The sequence below is a fragment of the Poecilia mexicana genome, unplaced genomic scaffold (assembly GCF_051168715.1).
Source record: "Poecilia mexicana isolate PSO_F unplaced genomic scaffold, ASM5116871v1 scaffold_13, whole genome shotgun sequence".
NCBI classification, from domain to species: Eukaryota; Metazoa; Chordata; class Actinopteri; order Cyprinodontiformes; family Poeciliidae; genus Poecilia; species Poecilia mexicana.
Window position 1 is genome coordinate 30,390,054 of NW_028263382.1, and position 16,819 is coordinate 30,406,872.

The 16,819-nt window shown below is 36.0% G+C and overlaps 1 protein-coding gene across 1 annotated transcript in view; it reads left to right on the forward strand.

Moving 5' to 3' along the window:
• Nucleotides 1-16,819, forward strand: part of ncam1b (neural cell adhesion molecule 1b) — a 115,916-nt gene that overhangs the window by 43,751 nt on the left and 55,346 nt on the right. Inside the window, exons 2-5 of the mRNA XM_088012054.1 lie at nt 7,640-7,714; nt 10,803-11,012; nt 13,553-13,696; nt 16,434-16,571. Of these exons, the coding sequence (XP_087868180.1) occupies nt 7,640-7,714; nt 10,803-11,012; nt 13,553-13,696; nt 16,434-16,571 (567 nt within the window). The remainder of the gene's footprint in view (nt 1-7,639; nt 7,715-10,802; nt 11,013-13,552; nt 13,697-16,433; nt 16,572-16,819) is intronic.

Here is a 16,819-nt window from a genome sequence, read left to right on the forward strand (position 1 = left end):
ACACATCGGCTACCAGAAGTTCACATGCGGATTACATTTCCAGACCTCACAATTGCTTCTTGTAATTTGGCCACCCCCCACCCCTGCTTTGAGAGAGTCTCTCTTGCAGGCATTGAGCTGCAGGAGCTACAGTTCTCTTTAATATGTGAAAAGTGAGCTGTTGGTTGGAGAGCAATTATAAAACCTTCATAGGTCTTAGTGAAGAGGAAGCTCGGCTCTACCTTCAATTAGAAAGCCAATTAGCGGTTTGCTAACCGTGATTTAATTTGATAGACTCTCAGACTGTGCAAGTGTGATGCTGTTTTTTTTTTTTTTTTAAAGCACTCAGCTCAATAAAGAGAAAAAAAAAACATTTAGTGATTGAGTGGGATACCGATATAGGGTTCAGTTTTCGGAAAGCCCCTGTGGAACTCTTGTCCCTCTGTCAGCTCGTCTGCAGTGTAACGACGGCTTTGCATTGCTGGTTTTGGAGCGGAGCGGGGATTATAGAGCCTTCTTTACTGCTGTCTGAATTTACGACGGGAATTCAAATCGTTTCAGTTGACTCATAAAGTAAGAGCTCCTAAAGATTTTGATTGTCACATTTTTTAATTTTTATTTTATTTTATCAGTTTGGTCATTTGTATGCCGCAGTCGGGCTTGGGCCAGTTAACCGTAATTGCTGAAATTTTTCCCTCATAACATTCCCTACATTTTTGAAATCCCTTTAATTAGATGCCACAACTCTCTCCTCCAAGATGACAACCGTCGCCCCCTCAGAGCCGGGTTTGTCGGAGACTACCTCCACAATTTTGGAGCGGAGGAAATGAAATGGCCTGTCTGCAGTCCTGACCTCTAACCCACATTAAGCACATTTGGGATCAGCTTGGCCAGACTAACCAACACAACCACATTGGCTGACTTATGACAACGTCTAGTTGAAGATTGTGAAAGCCATATTACGGCGGTGTGTGACCAAAATGGGGATCAGTATGAGTAGGTAGGCCAGGCCGTTGTGGTTGGGTGAGGTTGTCTCATGCAAAACAGAGTCCCTTGTGTATTAAATGAATACATTTTTAAATGATCAGTATTTCTTGTTTTCTAAACATCAAGCATCCAATCCAATTAACGACACAAAACATGAGTCAGTAGCAGAATACGCTGTTTGCCATCGGCAATGGGGAATTTGGCAAGTTTTTCATGGTCGCAACCCACATACTCCCCTCTATCACTTACCCACGAATTCATTTTTCTTACAGACTTTGTGCCATCTGAGGGGACATGAAAAGGATTCAGTCATATTATTTATTTTCAAAAAGCCTAGGTGTAACAAATAAATAAATCAACCAAGCAACAATTACCGTACTTTTATTTCCCTAAGTTTGTGTGTGGGGAGAGATGGATGGATGGATGGAAAGATGGATAGAGCCACTTAGAGGGCCACAGGTGTGAAAACGTCAAGCACCTAGGTATGAAAAAAAAAAGGGTTGCCCCCTGGAGGTCAGTAAATCCAAGCTCAGTAATGTCAGAATACCACCTGTGCATGAAGTCTGATTGTGGAATTACCCCACTGCTATGCTTTTAGTGGTCAATGGGATTAAAATAAAGTAGAAGTGAAAGGGAATGACAACAGATTGGTCAAAAAATGCTTGGTCATGTAGCAATGCCCAAAGGTAGGCTAACTCATGTGCAACAACAACAACAAAAAAATATCAAATGAGGTTTTGATTTGACACTAGTGCTCTAAACATCTGTGTTCTGCTTAATTGTATACATTCTGCATTTCTATCAAAACACAGAGAACGAGTTCTTGATTGCTGTTTATTGTCATCTATGGAATTATTTTGTAGTTGGTAAATACCGCATGGCTAATCAACTTGTTGCTTTCTTTGTTATGCCTCCTATTATATACACACAGCATGTTTTTCTCTAAGGAATACAATTGGAACTAAACAAAATCAACACAAGACATTTCCCTCAGGGAGATGACACAGTAGCATGTTTCACTGAGTTTATGATGCGTTCAGTGTCATTAGGGAAGAAAATGTATTGAGTGCCATCTGTAGATAGGATTTCTCAAGACTTGGATCTGTACTGTAGGAATCAAAAGGATTGATTACACATAGTTATTGAATATTTAGTCAATGTCCGCATAATAGTGGTGGTTTGTATTGTTGTTTGTACTTTGTCAAAGGGAATAACAGTCACGAAAAAAGAGTTTTGGATCACAACTGTTTTTTTCTTCATAAAGTCAGCAAAGAATATGAAGGAGAAGGTGAAATAAATCTCTGGGCTTTAAATCTATAATCAGCAACATTTCAGCTGAATGGTGGAGTTTCCATTTTGTCAAACACTTTCATTTTCTCTACCCACTTAATGCTAAATATTTTTTTTCCATTTCAGTAACATAAATCTGTTGGTGTTTTCTTCAAGGAGATTGATGTGTTGGTTTTATATTCTCTCTCTTTGAACATTTAAGTATGCTGGAAAATAATTCAATCTGGCTCAATTTAAAATAAAAAAAACTTGGGAAGATTGAGTATTTCATCAAGAATACATTGTTACCTAGGAACTCGAGTGTGTTTTTTTTATTTTTTATTTTTTTACTAAAAATGAATTGTAAGGTAAAGCGATTATTTTATAGTAAGTCTTTTCCTTACACAGGTAATTGGAAGTGGAACAATCTTTCTTTTGTTTAGTTTTAGGTCTTTTGCAGATAATTCATCTTGACTAACTCAATGACTGCTTGGATTAAATTAGGGATGAATTCATCAATCAGCAAAATAAAATTTTCAGTACTTGCAGCCAAACCATATTTAGACCTCTGTTTGTAACTTGTGTCTTTCCAGGCAATAATTTATAACATGTTGTCTTTATAAGTTATACGTTTTAGGTAGTCATCTTTAGCATTCCACTCACAAAATTGAGTTTTTTGTCTTTTACTTTTTTCTGTTACTTCTTTAGGCCATGTTTTTATATAATTTACTATCAAGTAAAGTTGATTGAAAATAATAGAAAACTGCTTTAAATCTGACTCAAATTAATTCTGCCAAAGCTGTGCACCAGCTGTTAAATTGTGCAGTAAAATTAAAAAGTGCATGCCAATTATCCTTTATCTTTCACTGCCTTAGTTATTCAGATGGAGCCATCTTCTTTTGACATGCTAGAGGGAATTCATGTTACTTTATTTAAAAGACTTAGACTTAGAAAAAAAAAATCCCATTTTCTTTAGTTACTCCGTGTTCTTTTTTCCATTGATAAGTAGGCCTGTCACAATAACAAATTTTGCTATTTTGTTTCAAGACCTTTTGGCACTGATTTAATGGAAATGACGTAATAATGCATGCGATTTCCTGCCATAGACAGATACACTTTATTTTCAAAAGAACACATAACACTGGAACTGATAAACTAATAAACAAAACAACCAAAAACAAAAATAAAATGGATTCTCAGTCTCCATTAACAAAAAACGTACTTTAATAAATACTAAACAACATAAAGCCAACGTGGAAATAAATACTGCATTCAACCAAAAGAGTGCAGATTATGAAATCTGTATACTATATTGCCCTTCAGTAATCACTAGATTTAAATAGAGAAGACAGGCACATCCGACTACCTAGTGCAGTAGTTCACACTACACGATTTTTTGCCCCTATTTTCCCCTTACCGTTGGCCGATCTAAGATTGTCGCTGGTGATTTCGTAACCGATCATCCTGTAGTGTGATTTAGATCGTCGTGGCCGCTCCGATCTAATCAGGGGTTTTCCCCGACTGAGAGCTTAACGCTGAATGTGACAGGTAGCCAATCAGAAAGCGCGGATTCTCCTCCGTGCTTTCTGAGGGGAAATAACGAGAGGAATCCCAAACAGCTGACACAGCGCAACTCAAAATCCAGCGGATATTGGAGATAATATGTGGAAACAACATTAATGTTTATTCAACATTTCGTACAAAGAATATAGAAATGACAAGGGGAGGAGTTGAAGCCAAATTGCTACCGCAGTTGATAAACCCGGTAACTTTTCAGCTGTTCTTTGTTAACATGACATAAATAGGTTATAATGATTTTCATTCAGTCAGGACTGACTCTAGCCACATGCATCACAGGTAGATTCTAGTAAAGCATTGATTAATGCCTGGTTTTAAAATTAGTTAACTGGACTTGTAGCCATTACTTTGTGTCCATGTGGCTGGACACCACAAAGCACGACGAACCCGATCGAACCGCTATACCTAGGATTTCTGTCGGCTAATGGTGGTCTCTCAGGTTTTGAAAATGGGCCGACAACTCTTAGTGTGCGCTGGGCATTACACTAAGGAAATAGGAAGGGAGGGTCAGTGAAGAGCACCGGAGTTGAGCCTTTTTCATTCAGTGTCACCAACAGAAAGAAAAAACGGCAGGAAGAGACAATAAAGCCAATAATTAAAATGAGGTCGATAGGTTTAATTTATCTGCGATTAATTGATTTATCATTTATCGCGACAGGCCTATTGATAAGTCATAACTTTATGTGTCTTTTTGCCCTTACTTTGCATAGTAAGGCCAACTTGAAACTGTCACTCCAGTAGAATTTTGCAATGTGATATTACACATAATTTTTATACAAAAAAATGAACACTTCTGCTTTTATTTTAAGCAGAAAATCAATAATTGATTTCCACATGTATATTGTCTTTGACTAGAACATGTATTATTTTGTTTCTCCTAAAAAAACATACCTATATATCTAGGGAAATATATATCGTACCAATTAACATAGTATTTTACTTGTGAGAATTGTGAAAAAATATAAAACTTTTTTAAATCATTTTTCTCCTTACTGCCAAAACGAATCAAACAAGCTGATTTGATCTAATTAGTTGTCCTGTGTGTAACAGTAATCAGCCCACAGACATGTTGCTCATAATTTACCAGCTGTAGTTTTAAAACAGAGCTGCTGTAATGGAACTAATGTGAATTTTAATTTCTACAGCCCAACTTTCCCTTTTTCCAGACCGGATACGTTTCCAAACAGCCTGATATTTTTTTCTTTTTGTAAACAAAGGAAAATGTTTCATAGCTTATTTGTTGCCTGCTAACAGCAGAGCCTAGAAACAGGTGGTGGAGGGGGAGACTTGCATTTCACTATACGCAGTACAGCTGAGCTGTAATAAATACATGGACCAATCACAGTTTGAATAAATCTGGAAATTTGTAAAAGTGTGCATCTACAATAAATAAAAAAAATTAACCACAAAAAAATGTGTGGTGATTATAGTTTGAAATGAAATATATTTATTTCATTACTCTTATTCAGTTAATGGTCCTTCTGCTACAGCCCATAATCAAATTAATTAACTGATTAAATGATTTATTTGTCAAGGGACAGTGCACATTATTCAGCGACAGACTAACCGCTAAAGTAGGCAAATTTTCATCATTGACAGTTGTCAAAGCCAGCCTAAAAATTAAAATGAAAATCACACATCACTTAAAAATATACAAGAAGATTATAAGAAATAATGCATTTTATAAAACGACACAAAAAAGAGCAATTTTGGCCTTAGACTTTCTCTGGGTTTTGTCAGACAGATGCTAACGTCTGTTTGGTTAACCCGCACCAGAACCAAAGTTCAGCTTTGAAAGATGATTGTTTTTGGAAATTATATATGTGGTTAATTAGATATATATTTTATGTACTTATTTTTAAGTGTTGGTAACTGTAGGTTACTATTTATACTGTATTTCTTTGTGAATTGTGGCATTGTGGCACACATCCTTTTTTGAAATAATTTACAGTTTCTCATGTTGCAAGTGGACATCGTTTATTAAAGTAACTAAACATTTCTTTCCTCTTGACACATCGTGACAGAGCTGTTTTTCTTCTCCAGCTGCACCAGTTCCTTCTGTGTGTGTGGAACTGATTAATTGTGGTGATAACTTGATGTTATTTTTCTTGAAAGGACAGGGCTGCTGGCAGTGGAGAGGGAGGGATTGTTAGTCATGTTTTGGTAGCAGGTCTGCAAGGAGCCGAAATTGGTACAGTTATTGATGTGCATGGGCTTTGCTTTCCACAGATTTGTTATTCTCACTGCTCTTTCAGTCTTGCAAGAAATAAGAACAAAAAATAAAAAAAAATGAAAAATTAAGTATGAATGTAGTCTTGGATATGCAACCACTTCTACATACAGGCAGTACATGTTGATACCACAAGGAAACTATGATCTTGAACAGTACAAGAACTCTGTTTTGTATAAAAGACCTTTTTGTTTTCTTTAACGTTAAAAAAAACAATATTTAGGTAAGGTAAGGTGATTTTATTTATATAGCACATTTTCAGCAACAAGGCAATTCAAAATGCTTTACATGAGTTACAAGGAAATACAAACAAAATAACAAACCAAAGGAAAGAAAAAAGAGTAAAGAAAACTAATCTAATGTTGTTCTAAAGTATGTAAACTAAGTGCTCCTGTTCAGGGTTGCTAAGTATCTAATACAATTTCTAAATAGTGAGTACTCTACAGTTTCTGATAAAATAAGCTAAAGAATGACTGATCTAATTCCTTTTCTGGGTTAAAGTGAGTACTCCACAATTCTAAGTTTGTTTTAAATCCTTTTCTGGGTTAAAAGTAATATAAACTAAGCAGTGACTGTTCCTGTTAAGTATTTCTGGATTCCAAGTTCGTAGTTATTCTAATTCTAATTCTGATTCCATTTCTGGGCTGTATGATCTAAATAGTGCGTACTCCACAATTTCTGATATTACTAATAAACTAAAATAATCCTTTTCTGGGTTAAATAGGGAGTACTCCACCGTTTCTTAAACAAAAAAGAGGAATGGACACAGTAGGTCAGGTGGCAACATTCAGACAAAACAAAGGGGCAAAACAAAGACATGAGTGAAGGCGGTGACGTCAAAGGGCCACGAAGGAACGTTACTGAGCGTCCTGGCAGAGTCCGATAAAGGTGTTGTTTATCTAGGAATGTCCTTAGGAGCATTCAGCTTTGCAACTCCATGGATACAGGAGGGGGTGAGGAGGGAAGAGCGTTGTGTTTACATATTTTCAAGGAGATTACAGATATGCAGCCCTTCCAAGGCCACACGGGGATTTAGGATTTTTTAGTGGCTGATAACTTTATCAAAAGTTATCAGAATTACATTTAAATATATTTGTCCTCATTTAGATGAACATATTTACTTAACAGGGTTTCCCTCAGTGTATTATAAGCCTGGCGGGCCACCAGGCTTTATTTGTGGCTCCAAACATTCTAAGAATTGCTTATTTTTATAAGTCTTTTTAAAATGTTTGCATTTTTAAAGACTATATATTTGGTGTTCAGATATTAATCTTCCAGTCTTTTAGTAACACACAATTATCAAATGATATTTTCAAATTTCCTGTCAGCTTTAAACATTTGTTAACTCGGGCTTAGCAAGTTTTCTGGGGGAAACCTTGTTTAAAATCTTACAGGGACTTAAGTACTTTGCCATTAAAAAGGCTTGAGATATTCTCTACAGGTGTCTTTTCCAATGGATGCTGCACATTAGTGTGTCAACAGTGACGAATCCAAGTAGTCTTTAAATAACTTATGTGCATCCTTTATTTCTGCTAATCATATTTCAGATTACTGCTTGTAAATGTTGTAATTGTGTGACTTTCTTTTTATTTGTAGTTTCCTTGGAGGTCCAGATCACACCAACCCATGGTGAGATTAGTCTTGGAGAATCCAAATTCTTCATGTGCGATGGTAAGTTACAGAGTTCATATGTTTTCTTTTCGGTACTTCATTTAAATAACATTTCATTTTATATTTTGGTTTTAATTTTGTGTGGAAGATAAAGAGAAAAAAAAAGAAGTTTGTTTTGAAATCTGCATCATTTAAAAATGAGTCGACCTTGCCCAAAGTACTTAAGATTCTTTATACTGACAGAAGAAACAATTTACTGTAATCTTTAAATTTTGACTTTACTCGCTACTTGAAACTTAACAATTTTGACACTATCTTACTTTGGCTCAATTTCTGAGCTCAGCAGAACATTTGAATTTGATGTACTTAGGAAAAAATACTGCAGGTTATACTGGAATGTAAAGTTGCACCAGGTCTTGCTCAGATGATACGCATTTTCAAATGTCTTTAAACTCCACTTGGGCATCAGTTTTTTTGTTGTTGTTGTTGAATAGTAAGAACTTTAAAATGACAAAATATGTGCTATTTATTCTGTGACTCAACACTTTACTTGTGCTATTTTAAAATCTGTTAAAAATTAAAGAAATTCCAAGGCAAAGATTTGTAACATCAAAGCAAACATCTCTAATCTTCATCTTAAACTAAAATGCGTCTTTCAGTATTCTTTTGATTGAAGATGCAGTGTTAGAAAAATAGTGAGAGTTCTTAGTTTTGCATTCTGTATGTATTGATTGGGTTTGGATCAAAATTTAACTTGATGGGTTCTGATCACTTTAACTTAACTAGAACCCATCAAGTTAAAATCGTCTGATTCCGGCTTCTGGCCAGATAACTGGAGTATCTCAGTGTTTCTCAGTCCCGGTCCTCAGGGACCACTGCTCCGCATGTTTTAGGTGTTTCCCTTCTGCCACACAGCCGACCTGAATAAATGGGTGATTAACATGCTTCTCCAGCACTTGGTGGCATGCAGGGGTTAATGCTATCATTGGAATCAGGTGTGCTGGAGCAGAGACATCTAAAATATGCAGGGCGGTGGTCCCTGAGGACCAGGATTGAGAAAGACTGGTGAATTTCAAGTGTGAAGTTAGTAATTTGAGCGAGCCAGTAGTCCTTTTGTTGGTGAAATGAGATTGTGTCAAAATGAAGAAAAAACTTGACATTTTTAATCCCTAAAACAGTTAGCAGCTAGAGTTTTGATGTTTTCTAGGCTTACTTTATGAAACGACTCAAATGGGAAACACGAGAAATAGTGAAACCTGCATTGATTTCCAGAGGAAGACACACTTTGTGCTAGCCTGTGCTTTAAATAAGAGCACATTGTTGTGTAAACTAGTTTGAAAAAAATGCAACTTTTCATATTATTTTTTTTATTTTATTCCATTTAGGTTAGATGCTTAAGTTGGATCTACTTTTCTTACTTAATTAATAATAACCATTACAGCAAAAACCTTCAGTGTGTTTTAATATCCCTAAATTAAAACGACAGAATAGTCAAAGATAAAGTTGTGAAAAGTTTAACGCAAGTCTAGGTTAGGTAAATTTAGGCTTTGATAATTTATCAGAGTTCTGTCCAGTCCATCATTTGAGAATAAAAAGATAAAGGGACAAAAACAGGCTGGGCAATGGAAACATTGGTCAGAGAAGTAGCCAAGATGGCCATGTTGACGTAGGAGCTTCAGAGATCCACAGATCAGGTAGGAAAATCTTTGGACTCCACAAAGATTTGGGTCCAATCAGATTATTATTTTTTTGCGTGGTCATTCACACTACTAATTACTGACCGCAGTCAGATGTGTGTGTGAACAGCTTACGACCCCAAAGCCACCCAGAGGAGCAGAAGAAGAGCATAGATGTCACACAGCACTGCATTGTTTCCAGAAGGAATAATGGACGCCACCGTCAATGGATTGATTTTAATATCATTCAGTAACAGGAGCCAACAGTATTGTCACAAGACAAAAACAAAACAAAGGAAGCTAATAAAAAGAAAGCACAGCTAATAAAAGTGAAACACTGCTAAATAAAAGGAAGTACAATTAATTTTGCAAAGCACTGACTCTACCTTTTGTAGCGAAGTCTGTTTGGAAGTGCCGTTGGATTGTGAAGTGAAGCACTTCACTGACAGACTTCTTTCAGAATGTTCAGAGTCATAATTATCAGCCACTGTTTACCTCCACATTTACCATGTCTGGCTTCTTCTGGTGCAGAATTATGATGCATCTCTAATGTCAATGACGCAAAAGTCAAATAACATGCAACATGATAGTTCAAACTACAGATAGCCTTATTATTGCACTACGCAAATCTGCATTCATTAAAGAGTGCTAGAAGAAAAGTATTGCTAAGAGATCAGGCAATCTGTTCAAAGTTTGCGTTCAAAGGACAATCCTGGAAGTAAACCTGCTTGAGGCAAAGAAAAAAAATGAAGGATTACCTTCCAGCAGGGCACAGATCCTAAGCATACAGCCAGAGATACTTTGGAATAGTTTAGCTCTGAGCAGAATAATATGTCAAAGACTAGACCTAAAACCAAAAGGGAATCTGAAAATATATGTTCAGAGATACTCTCTGCCTGAGCTGGAGCTATTTTGCAAATAGAAATTGTCAAACATTTCAGTCTCCACTGCAAAGGTAGAGAAATACACTAGAAGAGCTTAAATCGGAATGGCAGGTTGTTTTACAATGAAGTCAGAGTGGCTGTGTACAAATTCAGGACATGCTTTCCATGAGTTTTGCTTTGGTATTGTGTTGCATGGCTTAATGTTGGCGTATTCTAAAATAATCCAAATAAAATACATTAAAGATTTTGGGTGTAATGTCAATTTGAAAAGATTCAAGGGGGTATGAGTTGTTCAGCAAAGAGCTTTACATGATGCAGTCATGATGAAATCATGTCAATCAGCTTTAAATCTTTTTAAAATTAAAAAAATACATCATCATCATCATCATCATCATCATCATATCTTTATTCCAGACACAAAAAAGGTCCATAATAAAAACATGAAACAAACAAAATAAGAAGTAAAAAAGACGATTCACCCGCTTTCAATATGTCATCTGCTGACAGGATCTGATTCCTCTAGACTTGGAGTGAGCCCACTACCGCTGTCTCTTTTCTCATCTCCTGCTCGTCTTTCTGTGTACCTAGTTGTAGGCGTTGCCAAACACGTGGACTGGTATGGCCCGAGCGGGGAGCGGATAGCCCCGAATAGACCAGACTTGACTGTAACCCGCAACGATGAGTCATCTTCCACCCTCACATTTTATGAAGCCAAGACCGATAGCGCCGGGACGTACAAGTGCGTCGCCACCAACGGAGACCAGCAAGCGGAGGCAACCGTTAAAGTGAAAATCTTCCGTAAGTGCCGGCCCCCCCTTGCCTCCCCCTCCCCTCTCCTCTCCTCTCCTCCACGGCAGCCTTTAAAAATGTTAAATCATACAAACATGCATGCAGGATGAAAAATAAAAGGAATGGGGTTTGTTGTATTTTATTGACTGCTCAAAGGCAACACATTATTCTTGTCGTTTTTTCAAGTAAGGGGTTTTTCCATCAGCTCAATAAAGTGTTGGAAGACCATTAAAGGGCTGTTTAATGATCCTGTCTGTTGTGTGGCTCTTCTGAGTAATGGGTTTTATTTTGCTTGAATGCCAAACATCAACAAATGTCCATATCCATATGATGAAATCAGTTTACTCAAAACTTTTTTTTGTCCTCTAGCTGTTTTAGTTATATATATATATATATATATATATATATATATATATATATATATATATATATATATATATATATATATATATATATATCTATCTATCTATATATATATATATATATATATATATATATATATATATATATATATATATATATATAATATTTTTTTAAATGCACATTTGCAGTATACAGTCCAATATTTTACAAAAGAAGAATGCAGCTTCATAAATATTCATTTTGACTTTGTTAATGCTGGGATAACTTAGAAAGTTGTGTTTTTTATTCAGGAAAACATAAAGGTAAGTAGCTTTTATAAAACTTACACCTGCTTCCTCACACCACCGCAGTCCCATGAAGGTTTGTCATCAGTCTAAAGGTTAGCAGGAGAGGCAGCAGACTGCCGATGGACTACACTGTTACGCCTCCAAAATACTAATAAAAGCAGCAAACTGATCTCAGAAGCTGCACTCCAAGAATCCCACCGATTGGGTCACGATTCCACTAAAAACCTGTTCATGTTCTTTATTCTTTGCACTGACAAGCATTTGTATTTTGTAAGTTTGATGCGTTTTGAATATTTTCAACACATCTTTACAAAGCTTTGGTTATATTAATTATTGTGATAAATTTCTGAATATGAACATTTTCATATTGCTACATCTAATTACATCAATATCACATTACAGTCGTTCTGCATTAGAAATGACTTACATGAGGTTTTTAATTATGTAATATTGTAGTGGTCTATGCCTAAATCCTGTTGTGTGCTGAAAAGGTCAGAGGCTAGTTTCATTCAGTCTTTAAAGGGACGCTTTCAGCACTTCATACCTTTGTGATTTTCAATGCTTTAAGCCCAAATTTTTTCTGGTACAAAATGGAGTCTGCCACAAGGGGAGGTTTTCAGTGGATTATGCATCATTTTGTGCTTACCAAGAGGGCATTTCCTAAATCAACCTAAAATCAACTCAGAAAATATCATTGGAATAAATTTTCTGTATTCTATTTCTTTTTTATTGAAAGGAAACGGTTACTTTAGTTGATAATGAGTTGACTGTTCCAGATGTGGATCAAATCCAACTGCACAAAATAATCGAGTGGGAGTCTAATACAAAGTTTTCAAAGGATAATATATATATTCTTTTATTGCTTTACAATGACTTTTGATTCTATTAGAACATGGGGGTCAAATTCCCATTGGGTGACATCAAAGGGCCAGTTGTGGCAGAACGTATTGGTAAAACTACCAATTAACAAATTGTTAAAATATAACAATTTGCATTGCATTCGATGAGTACTTCTAAAAATTCAATACTTAACATTGAAGTAATTTGGCACTATACAAATAAAAGCTGATTTGATTTGACAAAACAGTTTTATGCTCAAATATTTTTATTTTGAAGTTCTGTTTCTGTGGTCCTCAAGAGTCTAAAAACAGTTACAGTGGGCCGGATTTAGCCTTGAGTTTGACACATGTGCATTACAGTAGCAAATTTTAGTAGATATCTACATGTGTTTTGTTCCTTCATTAACTTTGAAATATATGTTATTGCACTAAATTGGTTTATTTGCTTGTTTTAACTAGACTGTGAAGCAACTTGGTTAGCCTTGGTTGTTTTTAAATGTGCCAACTAAGTAAATGTGTGCAAAAAATAAACTCATAAGTACAAGGGTGTGAAATGTTTTGTTTATGGGTACAAAATGGCTTGAGGAAGAGATTAAATAGAGAATGAATATGTGAAGAGCAAAATTAATCAGGAACTATTCTTATGACTTTCACTCACATTTAATCCTCCAAGCTATCTGCCTCACTCTATGCCACAAAATGATCCGTATTTGTTCTTCACAAAAATTAGATCCAGAAAAAAAAAAAACACTGCAACGTTCTCACCTCACAAAACCTCTGAAGATGGTATAAGAAAGTGTAAAATATGCTGCTAATCTTGCACAACACTTCACTTCATAACCCTTGTATGTAGAAATGGGGTCCAACCGACCCCACACACGTAAAACTTGTATCATTTGCCATAGTCCTCTACGTTGGCCTCAGTCCTCGCACGCTAAACTTAAGCTAAACTGCTCACTCAAAAAAAATGCATAAAGTTCTTCTGACCTCACTGTAACAATCACTGAATTAGATGAACCAAATCCCTGAGTGTGATTGTGGTTTACGTGTTTCATTGCAGAAAGAATAACCTTCACAAATGCACCGCCTCGCCAAGAGTTTACTGAAGGAGACAACGCAAACATCGTTTGTGATGTCACCAGCTCACCCCCGCCCACAGTCTTTTGGAAATACAAGGGAGCCAAAATACAGATGGAGAAAGATGGTAAGGCTGTTTGTCCCTGTTACTAGCTGTTGGTATCTTTTGATAGTTAAATCATGAACTAGTCTTGTAATCCTTGTGATGCTTATGAACTCAGTTTAAACTTTTAATGGAGATAATGACCAGTGGCGCCACAAGGGGGGTAGAAGAGGGCCATAACCCCCTGTTCGAAAACGTTGGCTACCTCACTGGCCCCCAACGAGAGTCATGCTCAGGTCATAGAAAGACACAGTCATTCTCTTCCATGAAGACATGAATGTAAAACTCAATCAAATAAATGTATAAAATAAAAAAATAAGAATAATTATTGGATACATACATAAAATACTTGTGTGTCAGATTTACAGGCGTACCAGAAACGAGTAAAAAAAAAGAAAAAGAAGGTTCCAGCTGGATCCGTTTTATGTAAAAAAAAAAAAAAAAGAAGTAAAAAGTCGATTGTTTACGTCAAAGTTTTTAACATATGTAATTAGTCAGGATTAATACACTAAAGCCTTAGCGCTATTATAAACTGTTTTGTGAAGTGAATCTATGCAGTATAATAAAATTTTATTATCATGCGACTTATAATGCATCTGTTCTGTTCTGCAGTGTGGTATAATTAGGGAAATCTCCCCAGCCTATATAGAGCTGTCAAAAGATAGATAGAGAATTTCTGAAAGCGCATTCTGGCACCCAAAGAAAGGCTACCTAATTATATTTATGCAGATCTGCTGGTGTCACAAAGTTAAAATTGCTTGTGCACCACTGCTCATGGCTTTCTTCTCTGGGGTTTATCTGTGCTTTGAAAGAAAAAAAAATTAATTTGGTCTCGGGTTTGAAAATAAAATCCACTCTTCGTCTCATTCGACACCGGCAGTTTAATAACGTTAGTGTTGGTTTTGCTTACTAGGAAATAACACATGCTCGTGAGGGTTGCAACAGCGGTTTGGATTACAGTTTTGTGGTTCATATTTCATTTCAAAGTGAAAAAAACTTTGCTTTGGGCATATTTTTATTTGCCTCCAGCTTGTTGGAGACATGTAGGACATGTTAATAACTTCTAACAAAATGGAAATATCTATCCTGTTTAGGTAGTAGTAATGTTTCACAGTTTGCAACTTTGAATCATTAAAAACAAGAAAAAAACTACATTTCATTTATTACAGTATACAGTTGACTGGATTTGATAAGATATTGCTTGCAGATTTAAACAACCTGCGGATAATCTGAATTATTATTAACAGTGAAATGTGGAGCAGTTGGATGCAGTGAGGGGAGAAAACATCTGGCTTGTGCTGTACCTTGCAGAGGTTTCAGCAGCAATCATTGTTGTAAGCCTGTTTGAGCCTCTGTAAGCTGCCTTTTTGTTACAACACTACAGGTGGGCAGAATACAAGAGGATTGGAAAACCTTTGAAAAGGAATATCTGCACAGGCAATGTACATAGAGCTAAATCCACAAGTAAACATGTGCTCCTGCATGGCTTACACCACTGTCTATAAATATCCGCTTCACCTTAAAGATCACTGCTTATGTAATGTCCTAAATAAACCCTTCTTATGACATACCTTTATAAAAAGGATGGGGAAAAATTAAGTTTTTTTTATTTTTATTTTACAACAAATGATTAAAAATTAAAAGCTATGTCTGTTAGAAAATGGTACCTAAATGATTAATCGAATTAAACATGATACTTTAATGTATTTCTAATACTGTGTAAAAAAAAAAAGTCTGAAGCAATAAAACATATGTAGAATGTGCCCATTTTTTTCTTCAAATATCCGATTAATCGATTAATCGTCAGAATAATCAGTAGATTAATAGTTTACTAAAATAATCGTTAGCTGCAGCCCTGTTTCGAAGGTACCAGAGTTTGGAGGAGTAGAGAGCAGCAGGTTTTGAGTTGAAGTCTTTTATGAAGTTCCACAGTCAGTGATTATTTGTAATTCAGTCATGTACTATACTGTAATTCAATATAGTACATGGAAATGTTTTAGTTTTAAGAAATATTTTGAATCCGATGCATAAAAATCTGCTTCCAGACTAAAACTATTTCATGATAAAAGTGAGCTTGTGATTAGTTGTGAATAAATGCGTTAAATATGCAGTTCAGCCTAGTCACAATGTAGGTTTTCTCTCAGATTATAGGGTTCCACTTATTAGATTATTTTTAATGACTAGTTTATTGTCCTTTATTAATTCACTGAGTACAACCGACTGTTGTTTTTGTGGTTTGTGTAAAAGACTTCTTTTTTTCCAAACCAGTCTGCAAAAATGTGTTTGAAACATCTTAAAAATATATTTACAGGAAAAAGGAACCATCATTTTAGTTTTGGCTGTTTCTTGGATATTTTTAAAAAATTATTATTTGTTTTAATTATTTGGCATAAAACTCTTCCTAAAACTTTGGTCAGAAAGCCTCTAAGTTTTATGCAACAGGGCAGAGCTTTCAGGAAATAAAACATGAATTATTTAAATATTTTACAAATAAAGATGTATTAATAATGTATTGCATTATTAATGTTGCGTGTGAATGCGTGCGTGCGTGAATGGATGGATGGATGACTAGTTGCAGTGTAAAAGCGCTTTAGAGTGTTCTAGTCTAGATGAAGTGCTTTAGAAGTACAGACCATTTACCATTTAATATAGACAAGACTTTCCCCATTTTTTCCCGCTCTGGCCGTACAACGACAGCTCCAGACTGTAAACTTGTCAAAGTAACAAACAAATAACTCTTTCATCCTCTTTTTCATTTCAGTTCGTTTCAAGGTGCTAAGCAACAATCACCTTCAAATCCGCGGCATAAAGAAGACCGATGAGGGCATGTACATGTGTGAGGCTCGCCTCATGGCCCGCGGCGAGATTGATCTGCGTCCCATCAGCGTCGTGGTGAATGGTTAGCGACCTCTTCACATCGTTTCCTCTTCCATTTTGTTCCCGGGTTCATGGTTTTGTGTGGCAGGTGTACCATGACGCACAAAGAAAGCAGTAGATACAGAAGAGGGGGGACCACGTTAGGTGTCATTGTAGAGAGAGTTGCCCAGAGCAACCGCTTATCAAAGATGTTCTATGCTAATGAAGCCTGTTTCCTGCAATTTCTGAGACACAGAACACAACTAAAATTAGTACTCTGAATGTGTCACA